We start from the raw sequence: 19804 nt of genomic DNA, 5'->3' as shown, positions 1-19804 counted from the left end.
CCATCTGGTCACATGGGTGACAAGCCACTCCCACAAAGGAGGCCACGCCCACAGAGTAGGTTCGAACAATTTTTGAAACCCACCCCTGGTTCTTACACATACCAAATGCCATATATTGCTATTTTAAAACATCTATGAGTGGTCAGGCATGGTTGGAAATAATATTGTGTATTTCTCAAAAGAAATAGGCATATGAAATTGGTATATCCATGAAGTTTTTTAGCACTGTCATAACCTTTAACATCACTAAACAGGACAGTTGTTAAGCAAGGATACTTGTATCTGCCCTGAGTTAGCCACTATTTAAATTCAAGTTAATTCTTACCCTTTTGTTCCATCAGAGTAACATTGGCTCCCTCCAGGTACTTCAAATATTGTATTGTTTTAGGCACCACAGAAACCATACCCAACAATACCGCAACTGTAATTTCTACGGCGCCTCCAGCTTCCTCGGCAGTAACATCACCCTCCCTAAGTCCTTCTCCTTCTGCCTCTGCTTCCACATCTGAGGCATCCAGTGCCAGTGAGACAACCACAACACAGACAACCTCCACCCCCCTGACCTCGGCACTTGGGACCAGCCAGGTGATGGTAACTGCTTCTGGTCTGCAAACTGCAGCAGCAGCTGCACTACAAGGAGCTGCACAGTTGCCTGCAAATGCAAGTCTGGCTGCAATGGCAGCTGCAGCAGGATTGAATCCAGGCTTGATGGCATCTTCCCAATTTGCAGCTGGGTGAGTATCTTTAAGACTTGTTTTTAAAATATAAAGTTCAGTGAGAGAACCTAGGGGTCATCGCACTTCAGTATCTTTATCTAGAATATATGGTGATTAAAAATCTACATATCTTGTTAATTCTCTGTTAATGAAAGTATAACAGTAGAACATTTGACACTTTTCCTAGTTTAAAAATATTTAGTGGATCCTTGTACATATTTCTATCACTTTAGTCCTCAAATATTTACGGTGCTATAGTGTGTTATTGTATAATCAAAATTAAAGTTTATTTAATAGATCTACTTCAGTTCTTATAGTTAAAATTCTAGAAAAAGATACATTTTGCCTTTAAATTAACAACTCACTTGTTTTTTTTGTTTTTTTGTTTTTTGGTTGTTTTGCTTTACGTTTTGGATTTACAGAGGTGCCTTACTTAGTCTCAATCCTGGAACGCTAGGTGGTGCTCTCAGCCCAGCTCTGATGAGCAACAGTACATTGGCAACTATTCAAGGTTAGTTACTACTACATTATACTTTCTGTCCCTGTTAAGTTTCTTTTTTTCTGTTTCTGTTTTGAAAGCTGTAAATATTATGTATAATTGAAATGTAAAGGCCTAGTTGAAATAATTTAACAAGGATTTATTTCTAAAGAAACATACCGTATTTTTCGGAGTATAAGACACACCGGAGTATAAGACAGACCAAGATTTTGAAGAGGCATTGTTTTTTTTAAAAGTAGGTAGGTAGAGGGATAGAGAGGGAGAGAAATACAGTAGGTAGGTAGGGAGAGAGAGAGAATAGTTAGGTAGGTAGGTAGGTAGATAGATAAAGGGATAAAGGGATATATATAGAGAGAGAGAAATACAGTAGGTAGGTAGGGAGAGAGTGTGTGTGTAGGTAGATAGGTAGGTAGAGGGATAGAAAGAGATAGAGAGAAATACAGTAGGTAGGGAGAGAGAGAGTGAGTAGGTAGGTTGGTAGGTAAAGGGATAGAGGGAGAGAAATACAGTAGATAGGTAGGGAAAGAGAAAGAGTAAGTAGGTAGGTAGATGTTTCCAGGAGGTGTATTTGTCCATGTGCTGGAGAAGGAAATCATTGACAATCTGCAGCACCTTGTTTCTGCTGGCACAGCACTTGATCAATGTAATTCTCATCAATCAGTTAAACAGCTTTCCAAAAGGGGGGGGGGAAAGTTTTGCACTCTGCAAACCTCCCAAAAACGGTCCGTTTTTCACAAAAACAGGCCCATTTTTTGTAAAAAAAAAAATTTCATGCATAGTCTTATGGAGGCTTATAGAATGCTGTTGGGGGCTGGGGGGGCAAAAAACGGCCCATTTGTTGCTCATTTCTGCCCTCTCCAGCCTCCAGGAGCTCTCTGAAAGCCTTTATAAGGCTATGCATGGCCATTTGGGTGAAGGTCGAGGCTTCGGGAGGCAAAAAATGCTGTATTCGATGTATATAACGCATCCAGATTTTTCTTTTTTGAGGGGAAAAAGTGCGTCTTATACTCCGAAAAATACGGGTACATGAATAAAAATGTCTACTTCAGTCCATTGTAGGATGAAAGGCGACAAGTAAGCCTCTGATATACATGTTCACATATTAAATTACATAACAAATCTTTAATACCTTAACTACCTTGTAACTTGCTTTGAACTCAGAGAGCTTGTTAGGATCAGGGGTAAAACCAAAATGTTGGAAATATTGGGAAAATGTTACTTTCTTTATTTCTCTCTATCTAAAGGTGGCAAAGATACCTAATTGTCCTGCCTCTTAATTTCCTTACAACAGGCCTGTGCGGTAGGGTGGGCTGAGTGTGAGTGATTAGTCCAAGGTCACCCAACCAGTTTTCATGCCTAAGAGATGCCTGGAATCACATTATTGTGGTTTCTACACCAGCACCTTAATTTGTACACCAAACTGGCTCTCTTGTGAAACAGTCACTTAAAATCCCCCTTCCATTTGAATTTGGTACATATGTAGAAGTATATCTAAATCCATTTGGTTTCTGAAGTTACAGACCAAAGATTTCTGAGGATATGAGCTTAGTGATTAAAAATGCTTGAACCCCTTATTGAACAGGCAATTCAAATCTCATTATGTGGTCAATTAGGCAGAATTGGCAATCAAAATACCCACACTGTGGCAAAAAAAGAGGGTTTCTCATCTCCCAGCTACTTGATTGGAGTCTAAGGATTATTTGCCTTGATTTTGGAAGTCATCGCAAGTTTTTAGAAATACAATTTTGTGATTTTCATGATCCTTCATAATGAATCTAATGAACCTTCATTTTTCAAATCTGTATTTCCTATGTGGCAAAAATTGGAAATTTCCTTAAGTGGAAAATGAATTTGCAATGCAAATCATTAAAGAGACCTTAAAAGGAAGTTCTTTTCTTTTTTTTTAAATTTTATTTCCCTGTAGTATTTTGGGGAGGTGGCTGTGTTAATGTGAATATTTATTATTCCTCTTTTTAGCTCTTGCATCTGGTGGCTCTCTTCCAATAACATCGCTGGATGCAACTGGAAACTTGGTATTTGCCAATGCTGGAGGTACACCCAACATCGTAACTGCCCCACTGTTCTTGAACCCTCAGAATCTTTCACTGCTCACCAGCAACCCAGTTAGTTTGGTCTCTGCTGCTGCAGCTTCCGCAGGGGCCTCTGGACCAGTTGCCAGCCTTCATGCCACCTCCACCTCAGCGGAATCTATCCAGAACTCTCTCTTCACAGTGGCTTCAGCCAGTGGGGCTGCTTCCACCACCACTACGGCCTCCAAGGCACAGTGAGTTGGGCTCAGCTGTGCTAACCCTAGCCTGTTTCCATGCTGCAGTGAGATTGGCTGGCAGCTGGGCTTCTGAACTGCAAATTATGTTTGGCTTCCTCATGCCGTCTTACTGGGGACAAGGGAGAGAAGGAAAAATATTAGAAACAGGAAAAAAAAAACAGCAAGAAAAAGAAGGATTTAAAACTGGGACAAACAATTGCCTAATTTTATAAGAAACACTGTCTTTTCAGGATTGCTTCATTGATTGGAGAACTTTCTAACCAAAAATGTAAAAAAAAAAGGACTACTTATCATTTCAGCAGTCTCAGTGACAGGTTAAGGTGGGTTATCAACTCAAACATAGGAATGGGTTTTCTTTTTTCTTTTCTTTTTGATCTGAATATCTTTTTTTTAATTATCTTTTATTGGTCTGTTGTACAGGCCATAATGTCATACAAGATGTTTATAATCTTATCAATCGTGTTGGGGGTTCCTTTCTTAACTGGTACAGTTTAGGCAGGCCTGTATTACTTGTGTATCTCTTTATGATTATTATTATTTTTTATATAAAGAGACAAAGAAAGTTTGGACACATTTCTCTTTGCTCCTGGAACAGTTTCCGTGAGCTCCCATGCCACTCAGAAGGAAAGGAGAAGAGAGGGAAGCAAGTGAATCACAAATATTCTTTATAATATCCTTGGTGGAGTGTTTTATGAGATTCTCTCAGAAGTGTTGGCAGTTAAAATAAACATACTGAGGGTCATGGGCAAAGATTGTCCACACATGTGAGGTGGGAGTTTTGTTTAGACAGCAGTTTGTTCATCATATTTGGCCAAATCTAGCCCTCATTTGCACGTCTTTGGCTCTTGTTGATCCAAGGGGGAAAGGATTTGGCCTGCAGAGTCTGTTTCAACTATTGTGGTAAATGATTCTCTTCTTTCCTAATTGCATGGAAATTGCCACTTTACAACTTTGGAAATACTTCTGTTATTTACTTTCTCAGGAGACTGCCTATATTGCTGATAACTCATATACGTCCACTAAATCTTCCTACCAGCTGTTTGGCATAGGATTTCAAAAAAGAAAAAAACCTGCATTGGCTCATTTTTAGACTTTTTTTTCCTGGAGTCTCTTGCTTTTATGATTGTATTTTGAATATAAAACATTTCTGTTTCAGAAGTAAACTAGGTCACATGAACAGGAAGTACTGTTTACGCCAACACAGCCATAACAAGCAGCCTTGTAATCTTGTTCCATTGTAAACAATCTGTAGTGTTTTTACCATTGCTTGCTGCTGTGGGAAATAGTGGTAAGGGGTGATTGGAAAACAGGCCAACTTGCTGTGGAATACGATGAGCACTGGCATGTTGCATGTATTTTGCAATGTTTTGTGCTGTTTCTGGTTTTTGCTGCTAAATCATTTATGGCAGTAAACATCTCTACTAAAGAGGGTAAAACTGTTCTCAAGCATCAAGTAGTATGTGCAAACAACTGCTGACAATGGATGAGAGAGAGAGAAGGAGGAAAGGAGACAGAGAAAATGTTATATTGACTTGAACTCAGATGAAAAGAAGTTGGATCACTACCGCAGAGCTGGCACTTTCCTATCTCCTTGAGACAAATTGGAAAATATCAACTGTTCAATGTTCCTTTCTATTACTATTTGGAATATGGGGAAGAGGGACAAGGTAGTTCCTAAGCTCACATAGCCTCAATCCATTACTTCCCCCCCAAAAAATATTGTCTCTCATCAGCTAACAGAAAGAGAGTTCATTTATATTGCCATCTCTGGTTGATGACTCCAGTTTGCAATCCTGTATTAACTATCAACTGGTGCAAATCTGTCTCCTTCACCTGCTATCATGCTGCCTGTTCTCTGTTCATCTATGAATCTTCAACTTCCTGATTCACAAGCTATTTAAATATAAGAAATTATTTCCTAAAACTGAAAAAAAAAACTTGTGAACTGTTAAGCAGGGAAATGAGCAAATGTCCGTCCACCGTCTTTAATGTGTGTTTATTTTTTTTAATGTTTTATTTTTTTAAAACTAAGCTTGAACCAAAGTCAATTTCTAGCAAGCTGCTGTACTAATGGACTAGTTTGTATAAGTGCAGTTCAGATGCAGAGAGGTGATAGATGCTACTGACAATTTCTTTTCATTTGTTTATTATTTTATGTAAAAATTGCTGCTTGTTTTAATCTTTTGGTGGGGAGAGGTTGATCTTTTTGTATATCCTTAGGGCAAAGTCTTAACTTGATTATTTTCTAATTTCCATGGTTCGGGGTGGGTAAATAGAATGACAATGGCAAACGCTTACTAATTTAGCTGATTCTGCATTTTCCTTAGCAGTTTGGATCAGTCTAAATCCTGTGATATGCTATCTCCATCATTCTAGTCTCAGAATACAATTATAATATTTTGGGTCAAATGTTTAATTGACTTATAGCAACAGCATGCTACAGTCAAAGTAGGTAATAAGGCAGGAGAATATTCAAGATGCTGGCCTATAGGCCATTATATTGACTAATTTCTACCAAAGTAAATATCAGTCCAGTAAATGTTTATTTTGTCCATTGAAAAAAGATTTTGCTTTTTTATACATGCACAAACACACACATAATTATAAAAGCAAAGAAGGTAATGCGACTTTTGATTGTGTTTGCTCACCCGTAGGCTTTAAGGAAAAGATCCTATGGATTTATGAACCAAAAAACAAAAAATACCCATTTTATCATCATTAACATTTCAAAGAAATTCAGGGAAATTAATTTGGCTTGTCTGCCTGTAATTGATTAGGTTCACTGTTTTTTGTTAGGTGTGAAAGTATGATATAGAGATACTCAGAATTCTAATTATCCCAGATGATAGCTATAAAACATAATTATTTTAATTTGCTCATACAATGCATGAATCCAACAGGCATTGTATCAACTTATTTATAAACATTTTTCAGACCTTTCCACTCTTCCATGTGTCGTACAAATAGCCACACTCTTAAAAGGTGTTATAACTCTTGTACCAGAGAAACTGGAAATTCAGAAACAGACAAACCAGCAATTGTTTGGTTGAATTGTAAGTTTTATGTTTGATTTAAGTGGTTCAGTTATATATTTGATGAGTTATCAGGAGATTGTTTAAAATTTTCCAATAATACAAAAATACTGGAGTTTTAATGGTTATCACTATTTATTATTTTGCCACCTACTTAATTCTACTCAGTATACGCATGCTCCATAAATTAACATAAATATTATTGCACAGTCTAAAATAATCATCAGCTTCCATAATATTGTAATAGTTACAATTGATTTAAAATTTCAGCAAAATATCAGATGTGCACAATTGGAGAATCTGTAGGAATAAACAATATGGAAGGCCAGAAAACACATATTCTAGTAGTTGCGAAAACTTTCTAATAGTCACTACAAATGTAGTTTATGCACTCAAAAATATGTGCACTGTATATGTATCTTCTAATAACTAGAGATGATCACTTATTAATTCTATCACTTGAGTTAATTGTGTTCCAATCTCTCAGTGTTCTAAAATATGTTACAAGTGATACTGTTCCCATTTCATAGCCAAGTTATCTTGTTTTCCTATTCATCGCATTCAGTGAGACACCATTTTATAAACCAAAATTTGCAATATTATTCTTATTACCTTAGTTTACATCAATCTTATATCTGGTATCCTTCACAGAATTGGATCACCTTTCTCTTTGCCTCAATACAGAAATAACACTGGCTGAGGATGATGGGAATTTCAATCTAGTGCATCTGGCAAATTTCAGATTAGAGATGATTGCCATAAAAATTTATTGGTGATTCATGGTGGAACAGATAGATTTCTATCCTAGTTTCTCCTTTCTCCTTTCTAGTTTGTCTTTGCAGCTGACGATAATTTCTGAAAGTTGAACAATCTATGTTCCTTTCAAATCAGGAGGAAACTTTCTATTACTCTTAATGAAGCCAAAATGCCAGAATTTTAAAGGTGTAAAAAGAATGACATCTTGAGAAAATAAATCTCTTGACAAATATTTTAAGATACAGTCTGAGGTTAATCTAACTTGTAAGCATTTAAGGTCATTAAATTAAAGTAAATACTTTCTGCAGTGAGAAAGTTGTTCTTCCATCTTATAAAGTAACAAATGTACAAAAGGGGTTGAAAACATTGAACCCATGAAGTTTAGAATTTCAAATTTGATTTTTCATTTTGATCATGTGCTACCAGTTTATACATTATGGATTTCATGTATAGGGTTCATATATGTGACAAGCATCATTTGAATATTTTTTTTAACAGTTTACTTTTGAAGAGCATAACATTCATGCTTTTCTGATGTATTATGGCTCCTTTTTGTTCAGGGCTCGAACTTTATGTAAGTCGATTAAATGTAGACTTTTTCCCCCTTTTTTCCCTTTCCTTTGGAAATGTATAAATCTGTCTATATATATAGCAACTTTATTGAAACACAATTATTACAGCTATGCCAATAGACTGTCCAGTTATCTTGTTGGTTTAAGAATGTCTTCTAGGCCACCTCCAGTAGCTCATCCCACGCTGAATTACATTGTTCAAATTGAAGAGCTAGATCTCCAAAAATGTCATTTTAGCTAAGTTGTTACTAGTTCATATTTCATTGGTTTTGTAAACATCTTCTGGCAATATGTAATATTGATTCTCTGGCCATTTGTAACTTAATGCTTCAAAGCACAAGAAATAAGCCAACAGACCTGTTGAACTGTTCAAGTAACACAGGGAATGAGACCTATTACTATTAAATTTGTTTTCTAGACATAGAGATGTTTTTCTTGAATACTAATACCTAGGATCTGTAGACTGACTGTATATGAAATATGGATGTGGCAGCACTGGGATGGCTGAACTCTGTCTAAAAGTATTGGACCTTTTTGCCATTTCTGTATCTATTCCATATAAAGGTCTATATGTTTAGTGGTTTTATTTGACGCCTACAAAAATTGGAAATAATACAGTGATAAATTGTATTGAGAGTGGACCAGATTCGTGTTAACTTTAGTAACCTGTGGCGATATAAAAAGGCAGGATGGATAGGAAGAATTCTTTTAGAGGAAAGTGCAATCCCAGGTTACATCTTATTTCTATCAACAGAGATCAGATCTTAGAAACATTACATGTTGACCCAAGGATGTAGGCATACTTTGTGGAGAATACTGTGCTTTTGAGAATTTTAATGTAGTGGATGAGGATTCAGGTGGCCAGTGAGGGAAATACAGCAGTCTTTCTCTACTGCTGGGAAACAATGCAATCCCAAAGGTTGGATCCACTTTTTCACTTTCAGTTGCCAGAGGAAATAATGTTGCACCCTGACTTGATAGAATGCATTATATTGCATTACAATAAATGTAAATTTTAGCTATATACTAGAGACTTCAGCCAAAGATGGTACATGTCATTTGAAGATATAAGGAAGAGCAGAAGAATTGCAAAATTTCCAATGCTAGAAACCAGGCTTAAAATCCATCGTTGCCTTATTCTCCTTAACTTTTCTTTTCACTTGTATATGATGTGTGGAAAGTTTATTCAGATAGTCATTTTTATCTGGGCTCTTTATTTTTTTTTGTCTGTCCTTACAACAAACAAGAATCTAGAACAATGTAAACTGGCTCTTTGTTAAAAGATATAGCCCGTATTTAATTCACTATCACTTTGATTGGCAATAGTTTTTTTATGTTTAATTCTGACAGCAAGATATAATTAAACAAATATTTGAGATAAAAATATATTGCCAATGCACTCTAATTTTTCAATCCAAACCAAAATTATAGACTGGGGAATTTTTGCCAGTGAGTAAATGTGGGTATGCAGCTAGCAGTGGACAGACTCTGAAACTGTGTTTGGCATTTGGGGGGCAAGTAGGGTAGAACACTGAAATATGGGATTTGAGTCAAATGAAATGTTACAGGGAACAAAATAGTAAGCAAAACATATATTTCTAGAAAAAAAAATTCCATACAAAATGAAGCTTGCAAATGGTGAGCTCTGAAAAATATTGTTGAGGTCTTGCTTTAGGAAGCCCTCCCACCCCACCCCCTATTAATTTAGTAACACCTGAGAAATTTTGCATAATAAATATATAAAATTGATTTCTAACCTTATAATCATTTGGCAAACTCTGGGATTTGATCTGGCCATCTTGCTTTTGAAGTTACCAAACTATATTGATGGTGCAAAAGTAAATACGTGACTTTCTATTTTGTTACATACAAGGAATAATAAACCATGCTAGCAAACACATTTTACAGTTACATTTGCTTAAAATAATGTTAGCATTAAATTACAATTCTCATTATGATTCTCATACTATGGATGGACCAAAAAAGTGGCATGAAAGAATATTCTTGACCTGACTCTTTTCCCCGTTTTATCTCAAAAGTTTGAAATGTTTATACTTAATCTGTGTATCCCTATATGTACTTTTTAAATATGAATCCTACAAGGATTCAAAATTTCATAAATGTATATAGGAAAAAGTGATCATAGAGTAAACACTACCAGAAGAAAAATCTGTTGATAAAGAGTTGTCTGTGACCTTAGGATACATTGGCCAATTATGCAAAGCTACATTCTAGTATTCTTAAAGCAATATATTATTTTAAAATCTCAACTGCATAATTCTTGTTCTGTGCAGCATTGGGGCCAAATTTAACTTGTCAGCATTTCAGATGAATAGGTGGGAAAAGTTAAATCATATCCCTGAATATTTCAGTTGGATTTGAGTTCCTTTCTTATGGTAAGAGGAGAAGAAACACAACTGTAATTAGTGCCAATTCATTGTCCTGAATTCTTCTTACTTTATTATGGATTATTATTGGTTTTTAACATTTTAAGTAGGTTTTTTTTTATTGTCCACTTATTTTTTGCTATTGCTTTCAAATTCATGAAGTCATATTGGATCTAAATGGAAAATGAATTTTTCATTCTATTCCATATTTCTACTAGGCTATTTTAAACATACACCATGCAATACTAAACAAATTTCTATTTTCATGATATAGAAAGACATCTAAATCAACTGTTAATGAAAATCTGAAATCAAATCAATCTTTGATTAATCTCCCACTCCCTGTCCAAATAACAATTTATAAATAGGAAGCTCAGTTTTTAATTTTGGTTAATTATCAATAGCACATGCCAGACTTTGAATCCCTTATTTAAGAATATGAAGCTATTTCACACATTTAGATTTTTCCTAAATGAAATATTATATCCCATTTTAGGAAATTATAACGTAAATATGCAGCGGACATTTACCTTTGCTCTGGGAACACAATCTGCATTTCTACTGCATGCACAGAGATTTGCTCTTAAGGCAAATTACAATGATCTTTGATTCACACTGGAACTAATGTAGCTTTATTATTGAGAAGGAAAACTATTTACAATGTTTAATGTTGCTGTATTTGTCGTTGCCTCCTGGCACATTCTGACTTCTGTTCAAACCTATGTTGTTGAACTGAATGTTAGTATCTTTGTTATATATTTTCTCACCAGGAGAGTAAAATGAAGACATCTTGACTGAAATAATTCAGAAGATCATTCTGTCCCTTCTCATCTCTTGTTTTTAAAGCAGGCAATGTTACAGAATTGTAGAAACAATGCCTTTGGTAGCAGCTGGTTTTCTGGCACCTTTAAAAAGATACCTCAGCATAGCTTTGTTAGTATTGTTTGTAGACTGAAAAATCAGGAGAGAGCATCTTTATAAATAGTGGAGGTAATTGTAGTGGTAGAGTTTAGTTAAGCTTTTGGAAACCCAGTGTATATGTATTTGGAATTCTGTGTTTTACAGGGATGGCGTTGAAAAGAAGCAAAGTATGTTAACTATGCTAGAGGTAGGGGTGTAAAAAAACATTTCAAACTGTTTCAAGTGTGAGACTTTATGATGCTGTTCTGAGTCCAAAATGGTTGCCCAAATGTTTTGGAAATTCTTCAGAATTGAAACAGGGCTTTGAGTTCAAATAGCTCTGTTTCAGGGTTGAATACTTACAAAATATTCAAACCAGCCAGTAACTGACTCTAAACTGGAAGTTTTAACAAAGCTTTACACTTGAATAGCAAGTACACTCCTACTAGAAGTCAAATGTTGCTTACAACTTCCATCTCTCTCTTTTTTTAAAATTTGATCTTGCCAAAGGAAGCAGACGCTTACTCCTAAATCTGGGATTCTTTGATTTTATCAATAATATTCAATATTTCAAAAGACAGCATGCAGGTTACCAATTTGAGTTGCTATATTGTGCTATTTGTACACACAGAAAATTAGCAACCCATTTCAACCTGTGTAGTTGCACTAGGTTTACTCTTAAGCCAAGATGTTTAACTTGGGGGTGGGAGGGAAAGATTTCCATCTACATGAAATCAGAAAGTTATGGTAAAGTGGTTGCTTTTTCCCTACTCATTGATTGTAGTGTTTAATAATAATTACTTTTAAAATAATTTTAAAGTAACAATGTTAACCTTGTCTAGACCAAAAATTGCAGAAGATAAACCAAACTAAACACTAATCTCCTCTGAACACTTAAACAAAGTGTACATGGGGGGAAAGATGATCTTGTAAGATAGTCCTTGGGAGAAAAGATTTCTTACTGAATAGATCATTATTCTTGTATTAATTTTGCTGAGAGACTGTCATTTTTTGCAAATAATGCATATTTTGGTTTGAAGACTGAATTCTTTAAATTTGTCTTTTCCATCCTTATTCTACATATTCTTTAAAATAATGTTAGTGTATGTGTATTTGTGGGCTGGCATATTATTTGAGAATGAAGGACTTAGGTTGACTGGAGGGGAGAATTTCCAATGGCTTTTATGCTTAAAGGCACTGGTAATCTTGGCCAACTTTCCTGTTTTTGGAGTGTGTTAAGGTTTTTAAAAAACCAGGTGGTCTTAGAAGTTCATATTGATAGCTTTTTTTCTTTGAGGACATAGTTTATGAATTTGGCTGATTTCATTAAGTACATATTGGAATGAGGAACTGATTAAAACAAAGCCCAAAGTCATAAGCTATTATTTGGAAACAGGGAAACCTGAAATATTTTTAAAAATGCATCATCTTTTGGCACAGCTCAGATGTACTGGGTGATGTCTTTTTCTTTACATAATGGAAATGTTGGAGATAACTGTTTTGTTTTGTTTTTGTTTTTTACTCACCAGAAGAGCTTTCAATATTCTCACATGACATGCTGTGGCTTGATTAACTGCAATAATCAAGTTCGACGTATGCTCGTATAAAGAAAGCAGTTGTGTAATTATATATGGGTTGTCCATTTCTTACTTTGTAAATCGGCTAGAATGCATAACCTCACTGAAAGCTTTAATAATAGATTTGGTGTTCTGACTTTATGTAAAGTGATATTAATATTGTGTGATTTTCCTAAACTAGTTAGATTTATAGGTAGAGAATAGGAAAATACTATCAAAGTTAAGAGCACTTGGAACAAAAGATATTGAAAAGGAGAGGAAGGAAATGAAACAGTTAGTAGGTGGGATCTCGAAAGAAAAATTCTTAATGGAGAGAACTGCAATGATTCTCTTCTGCCTTATTTCTTATCTTTGTTTGCTGATGCCAAAATATTGACTTAAAGTCTGTTGTGAACTCTTCCTCCAATGTTCATTGTCACAATCTTCTTCTGACACACCAAAAACAGTATTGCTTTTTCAGTGGGTAAAACCCATTAAAATAAGTTTTCCAAATAATTTCTAACTTCATTTGATATATCAGAAAGTTTTCAGCACTGATGGTGCTGGTGATAAGAATACTATAAGTTATTTGATATATGTTGGAATGTATAAGTCTGCATTTAATTAAGATATACATCAAGCAAAGCTACTTTTTCAGTAGTTTTGTAAAGGGCATTATTGTGGGGGCAGGGAGCCATTGTTTGCCCTATATAATTCTTATTATGATTTTAACGCTTAAGATTTGGTTTCTCTGAACTGCAAGGAGAAAATACCGTAGATGTTGATATGGCAGTGCATAGATAACTCTACTTACTCAAAACTCATTGGAGAAGAATTGCACTTTTCTCTAAAACCCACAAGGCAAAATCTTTCAGAGCACCATGAGACATTTTCACTCCTTGATCCTACCATGTTGGTGTTCCATTTCCTTTTTCTGTAATAGTATCTAAGGCTAGGTATGAATAGGTGTCGGATATTTATCCGCCACAGGTACAGGAGCTGTCGTATACCTCATTTCTAACTCGTAACCGAGTAACTTGCTTTAACTTTCTCCAAACCCTACAGAGATGCCAAGCCTGCCACCCTTCCTTTAATTAGCATTGAACTCTGGCCTATAGCAAACCGTGACCTGTAACCTGGGGACAGATCCCCGAAAGCCTCTGAATGTTGCTGCTTAAAAGCTACTGCAAACTGAGGGCAAATTGCAATCTTTTATTTGTTTTGGTTACCGGGGGTCATCTTGTAGCCTTTGAATACCCATCTCTTCCCAGCCTGTGCATGAAATCTGTATGCTGCCTTCTGCCACCTCCTGGCGAGATGTCAGGGCTCTTGTTTTCCAGGATCAAGCCAGGGCCAAATTGTCTGCATACATACCACTTTCTATCTTTTAACCTGTTGTCTTTGTGTGTCACTCCTTTTCTAAAACATGTTCTTTTATTATTTGACAATCTTGTTCATTTGCCACCTCTTCCCTCTGGGTTAACCAGAAGCTGCATCCATACTCTTTCTACCATTTTAGTTTGAATGTACTTTTACCTACCCCTTTAGAAAGGGAAGCTTTGCCAGGTCACGGTGCCCTGCTATATGCTGAGGGGAGCGGTTTCTTTGTTTTGTTTTGTTCTTTTAAAAAAATTCCAGCCAAAACCAAAGATTTCCTAATGATTGTATAAACTCAAAACAAACAAACAAACCAAAGACAAAGGGCATCTTCAGCACCAATCAAATCCGGGAAGCCATCTTTTCTGGGTGTGGAAGAGATGAACCCCAAAGTGGTTTTTGCCTTCCAGTCCAAGATGCAATGGATGGCTTGATCTAAGGTAAGGTGGATTTGGTCAGCAAGGTCGCTTTTCTCCCACTCCGTTTGGGATGCAAAGTACTCTTACAAGATTACAAATCCAAGGGGCATAGAGAAAAGCTTGGGGAAATTTGATGGAGCTTTATATATTGGTTGTGAAGCTGAAGACCTTGGTGCATGATTGGCTGCTCTGATGGGTACTTTTAACCCTTTGTGAGCTGGGTGATAAATTGATTAATACATGCTAGAGTGCACTTCTGAGCTTCCCCCCTGCCACTGCTTGGAAGAGGCTGTCCTATTGTGAGAAATATCTGAATTTTGTTTCTTATTTTCCGCTTTTTCCTTTTTGTTACTTGTTCATTATTTTTGCAGCACCACTGTGCAACTATGCATTGTATTTCTCAACATTTTTGCTAGGTAGATGCCTATGACTTTTTAAACTTTGGGGGAGGGGGGTTGCCAGCGAAGGAACTTTTTACACAAATCTTTTAAATCTCAGTTGAGTAGGGGTGTTTGGTTCTAGGGTCATACAAGCTCTATCCCAAAGCAAAATCCAAATGTTAATAATATTAGCCTGATGCAGATACCAAAGATAATTTCTTTCCTGCAGAACTTTAGACTTGTGTATTAAGTACAATTACCCAGCACTTGCATTAGTCTAACCTCAGTAATTCCAAAGCTTAGATGTATATTTTGCTATATTTCTGGGATATTAAAAATGTGTTTAAATCCTTGTTTGTTTCTGTGTAATGCTCTTAAAAGTCATAGCATGGAGATAATTGATTGTCTTATTCTTAGTAGTTTGAAATAATAGTATTTTTGTATGTTTTGGGTGTGTCTATGTACGTATTAACACAATAGTTTTCACTGCCTAGGTGTTCATAATTGAGGAAAAATGTACATAATCTGTAATTTCCATCAGATTGTCAATTTAGATTGCATTTTCTCTTATTGCCATTCTGAACAGAGAGTTTTTTTTTTAAAGAGACAGCATGCTTATATGGGTGAAATTGAACCCTTGCCCTACTCAGAAGGCATCGTCCATTCATATCCAAAGGTCAGATAAGAAGACAGGTAAAGCCCTATGAATGGTTCTGATGTCCTAACTTTTTTCTGTTTGTTAAAAGAGAATTATGTTGCCATAAGACAGTGGAAACATTGATTAGAAAAAGGTTTATTGCCTTTTCTTTTGCAAAACCTGGTATGTAATCTTTGTGGACTGCACAGCTTCATTTACATTGATGAACAGATTTTTTTTCATTGATTCTTCTTTTCATGATCATTTGTGTAATTTAATTTGGAATGTATGCAACATAAAAGAGTGGTTTACATATCCTACAAGGTTCATTCTCGCTTATGCTCACTCTGAGACCCATATCCCGAGGGAGCGCAAAATAATGCTGTCTCTTTAAAGATATCTTCTGTTTTTCCCCTAGTGGCTGCCTGCAGGCGGCTGTGGGCATTGAGAAACTGTAGATTACAGTGAATCAGGATGAAAATGGTAGGTTTTGTGTAGATGCATTTGTCTGCTGTAATTTTTATATATATGAGACTTACTGTAACTGTACAGTTCATTTCTGTTGTAAACTTCATTAAACCATTTTTCCAAGTGTTTTAACATCCATGTGCGTGTTTGTGATTTTTAAAAAAATACTAGAGACAAAACGAAATGCCAGCATCTAAGTTTTCTACTATCTTAAACTGACCTTACTTTATACCAACGGTTATTTGTTTTCTCAGCGAAGTACAAGAACAGGTAGGCTTTTCTTTCATCTGTATTATAATCTAAAATCATACACACTATTCCTGATAATTTGGTGACTGGTTATGTTTTACAGTGGTTTTCAACTCTGAACTGAATGTATATAAAACTCAGGTTTTTTTTCACTATTCAAAGGAGCCTTTTTCAACCTAATACCCTCTAAATATTCTGGACTGCAATTCCTGTCTTTCCTAACCTTTAACAACAGCTAATTCATTATCAAAGGACGTCAAGGCAGAGTAAGCTACTGATAGGTAAGAGGATGAAGATACATTTTGTATCTATGTACCCATATATGCAGTTGTGCATAATAAAAAAAGAGATTAGGGGCAGTTTTAAAATTTGTATTGTATATTAATTCAGATGTGGTCCTATTTGTGAAATCATAATAACTAATCTTTAATATTATCATTTAACTTTTTAGAATTGTTGCCTTTTAGGTTTTTAAACACTGGACATCAAGCTGACAGTTATTCAAGATTATTTCAAATATTATCATATATGATCTGATTTCCTTATAGAGAAGTATTTGTGTTATGTGCTTTTTAAAATGTTATTAGATACATTATACTGTCTGGTATAGAATTTCTGATACAGCATTAGATGGATTGAATAAACACCGCTAGCCTATACAAGAGATACTAACATAGTATTTTCAAACTCTTCGAACTACATGTCCAGTACTGTTTAGAATTTGCCATATCCCTGAGTCTTTTGAGCTTGATAATATACATACTAGCCTAACATTGGATAAGTAAATATAAAAACTGCTGTGATCAGAATTCAAGCTGCCAACTCCCAATTTGTTGACTAGACATCTCAGTTCCAACTAATAGTGAGTGGAATACATACCAGTCCAGAGTATGATTACGGGGAAGAATTCTCAAGTATGAGTACTTTGCTTACTTTCAGTTAGGTTTTTCTGGACTTATTGCCTCTTTTAACAAGCATCTTTTTAAAGTTTGTTGTATTTTCTGTACATGATATAGAGACAAATTCAAGAGACTCAAATCCTAGGGGGAAGGGGGGGAAAGAGGCAGGTAAACACAAAGAAGATATTCCAGGGAATTTGAAACTTTGTGGTGGATTTTCTCCCAGTCCTCATTGCACCTAATTTTACTCAAACTCTCATTTCTCTTATTGATGTGTAACCCAGTTTTATTTTTTATTTTACTATTGTAATGTTATTCTGGTCTGTGTCTTTAATAAAAAACTTTGCTTTATTTGGGAGCTATATTGGACACGATGTAACGTCTGTGCAAGCATTCCTGTTTTAAAGCTGGTGGCCCACTGTGGTTCTGAGGGATTTAATGACCTCATCTTTTGTGTTCCCTAAAGTTCCTATTCCATTTTACTTATTTAACCATTCAAAAATTATGTTAATTTTTTAACAAGGACATGCTGCATAATATCAGTCTGCAGCATCTTTATTTTCTACAATTACTTAAAGCCTACATGCATTCTATAAACCTTAAAAAGTAGAAGTAATTACTAGCTACTGCATACCAGTGTTTTATTTGGAAATACACTCACCTGCCCAGAAAAAAAGGTAAGCACAGGTAATGCATAGTATTCTACAGAAGGGAGAAAGAAGCATTAAATAGTGGAATGTTGTAGGTTTGACCAATAGTTAGCTTTCTCCGAGCTCTTTCCTGCCATCTAGCCATCTGTTTTTGCAGTCTAAATCTGGTAGCCAGCATTGTTGCTAAATCATCTACATTTTGTTAGGAATATATAATAGTAAGAGCGCAGGGGTTAGAATGCAGTACTGCAGGCTACTTCTGTTGATCACCGGCTGCCAGCAGTTTGGTAGACCGAATCTCACCAGTGAAGGCTGACTCAGCCTTTCATCCTTCCGAAGTGGGTAAAATGAGGAACTAGATTGTTGGGGGCAATATGCTGACTCTCTAAACTGCTTAGAGAGGGCTGTAAAGCACTGTGAAGTGGTATATAAATCTAAGTGCTGTGCTAAATATCATATACCAGTTATTGATTATCCTATATATTGCAGCTGATCAACCATTAGATGGCAGGAAGAGGTTTGGGGTTTTTTTGTATCTGTGGCTTTCAATGGTCCATATTTTGCAGTTCAACTACATTACTCTATACTGTAAAGGGAAAAGCCTATCTCCACATTCAATTTATACCCACAAACTCCAAAGGTAGGCAGGCGCTCAGCTGGAGATGATGAAAAGGTGCAATCTCCGATGCAAATTCCCTGTTTTTCTTCCTTGCAGCCTTCACAGTTATATTAGACTTCTTAAAATCTGATCAGTACTAATCAAAAGAAAGCTCGTTAATGGATTCTGGTCAAGTTGTAAGCTTTTGTATTCACTGCAGTTAATATGGGTTGAAGTATGAGATACAGTCATTAGGAATAATATACATAATAAAGCAACAGACAATATACTTAACCATTATTTTAATCATGCAAAAACAGGCATAAGCTGTACTTGTTTACTTCTGCATAGCACAAGACTATTGTTATGAATACTATTCAAAAGTAAGACTTTTGTTCTTTGATGAAGTAATTCTAAACCAAAACTAGTTTTGGTTGCTTTATTAAATATACTCATATTTCTGTGTCCAGTTTTTTTGTTTTTTTTAGGGTGTTTTGTATTTTGCTTACAAGCATCATTCAAATCAAATAGTAACAGCTGTTAGCTTTTTGATGCTAAAGAAAATTACATTTTGTGAGGAAATTATCCAAGCTTGTGAACAGAACTTTCAGTTTTCTCATACACTGAAATTCAAAGTACCATCTGAACAAATCTCTTTCTTTTTTATTCTAATCTTCAATATAAAAGATATCTACCTTCAGTTAAGTTCTGAACTATTTAATGATTTGAGAGTAATCAATTTTTTAAAAAATAACTATTTTTGCATTCCTTTATCACCAGCCCTGCTGATATGATTGATAGATTGTACAGTAATCCAAATTCCTGGAAAGTGATAAAAGGTTCCAGAGTATATTCTCCCCCCACCCCAATAGTTCCCCAGGTATCTTCAATTAAAAACATTTATAGAAAAAGAAAATATTTTGCCTTTCATCTAAGGAAGAAAAATATTTTTGTTATTTAACTATCCAATAAAATAGCAATCACAACTTCTGCTCCTAAATATGAGCAACTATACATTAAGCAGAATCTTTAAACTTATGTACATTAAAAAAAACCTAGGATGTTATTTGGAAATGAAATGGTTTTGCTGACTGTACAAAAGCATTATTCAAACAAGGCAATGGCTTTGCTGAAATGAACTGTCCTCTTTAATTGCTACCATTCCACCATAAGGGATGTTCTTTTTCCTCTTCCTTTTTAGGTTCAGTTGTAACTAACGAGGAGAATGCAACTGCTTCATTTGAAGGACATTGTATGTGTCCTTTGTTGCTTGACTGAGCCCCTGATAAAGAGAAAAGATATGATTAGAAAACAAATAATTAGACTTTATTAAACATAGATTCAGATGCCTATAGCCAGAGTACTAAAGCAACATTTATAAAAAGAGGAATTCAACTACTTCTTAACCGTGTTGCCTTGTCC

General features: G+C 35.4%; 2 protein-coding genes across 3 annotated transcripts in view; one reads left to right on the top strand and one right to left on the bottom strand.

The window, feature by feature from the left end:
• POU2F1 (POU class 2 homeobox 1) overlaps window positions 1–16122 on the top strand; it is a 113598-nt gene extending 97476 nt beyond the window's left edge. For both annotated transcript variants that reach the window (XM_032219475.1, XM_032219474.1), the window contains 3 exons: window positions 389–734; window positions 1139–1227; window positions 3193–16122. In XM_032219475.1, the coding sequence (XP_032075366.1) occupies window positions 389–734; window positions 1139–1227; window positions 3193–3503 (746 nt within the window). In that variant the 3' untranslated portion in view covers window positions 3504–16122. The remainder of the gene's footprint in view (window positions 1–388; window positions 735–1138; window positions 1228–3192) is intronic.
• Window positions 16123–18698: 2576 nt separating this feature from the next.
• The window catches only part of CD247 (CD247 molecule), a 46391-nt gene continuing 45285 nt past the window's right edge, over window positions 18699–19804 (bottom strand). Inside the window, exon 8 of the mRNA XM_032220141.1 lies at window positions 18699–19664. Coding sequence (XP_032076032.1) covers window positions 19596–19664 — 69 coding nt within the window. The 3' untranslated portion in view covers window positions 18699–19595. The remainder of the gene's footprint in view (window positions 19665–19804) is intronic.

Source organism: Thamnophis elegans, chromosome 6 (genome assembly GCF_009769535.1).
Source record: "Thamnophis elegans isolate rThaEle1 chromosome 6, rThaEle1.pri, whole genome shotgun sequence".
In the NCBI taxonomy this organism is placed as follows: Eukaryota; Metazoa; Chordata; class Lepidosauria; order Squamata; family Colubridae; genus Thamnophis; species Thamnophis elegans.
Note: the sequence above shows the minus strand (reverse complement) of the source record. Positions and strands in the feature narration are given on the sequence as shown.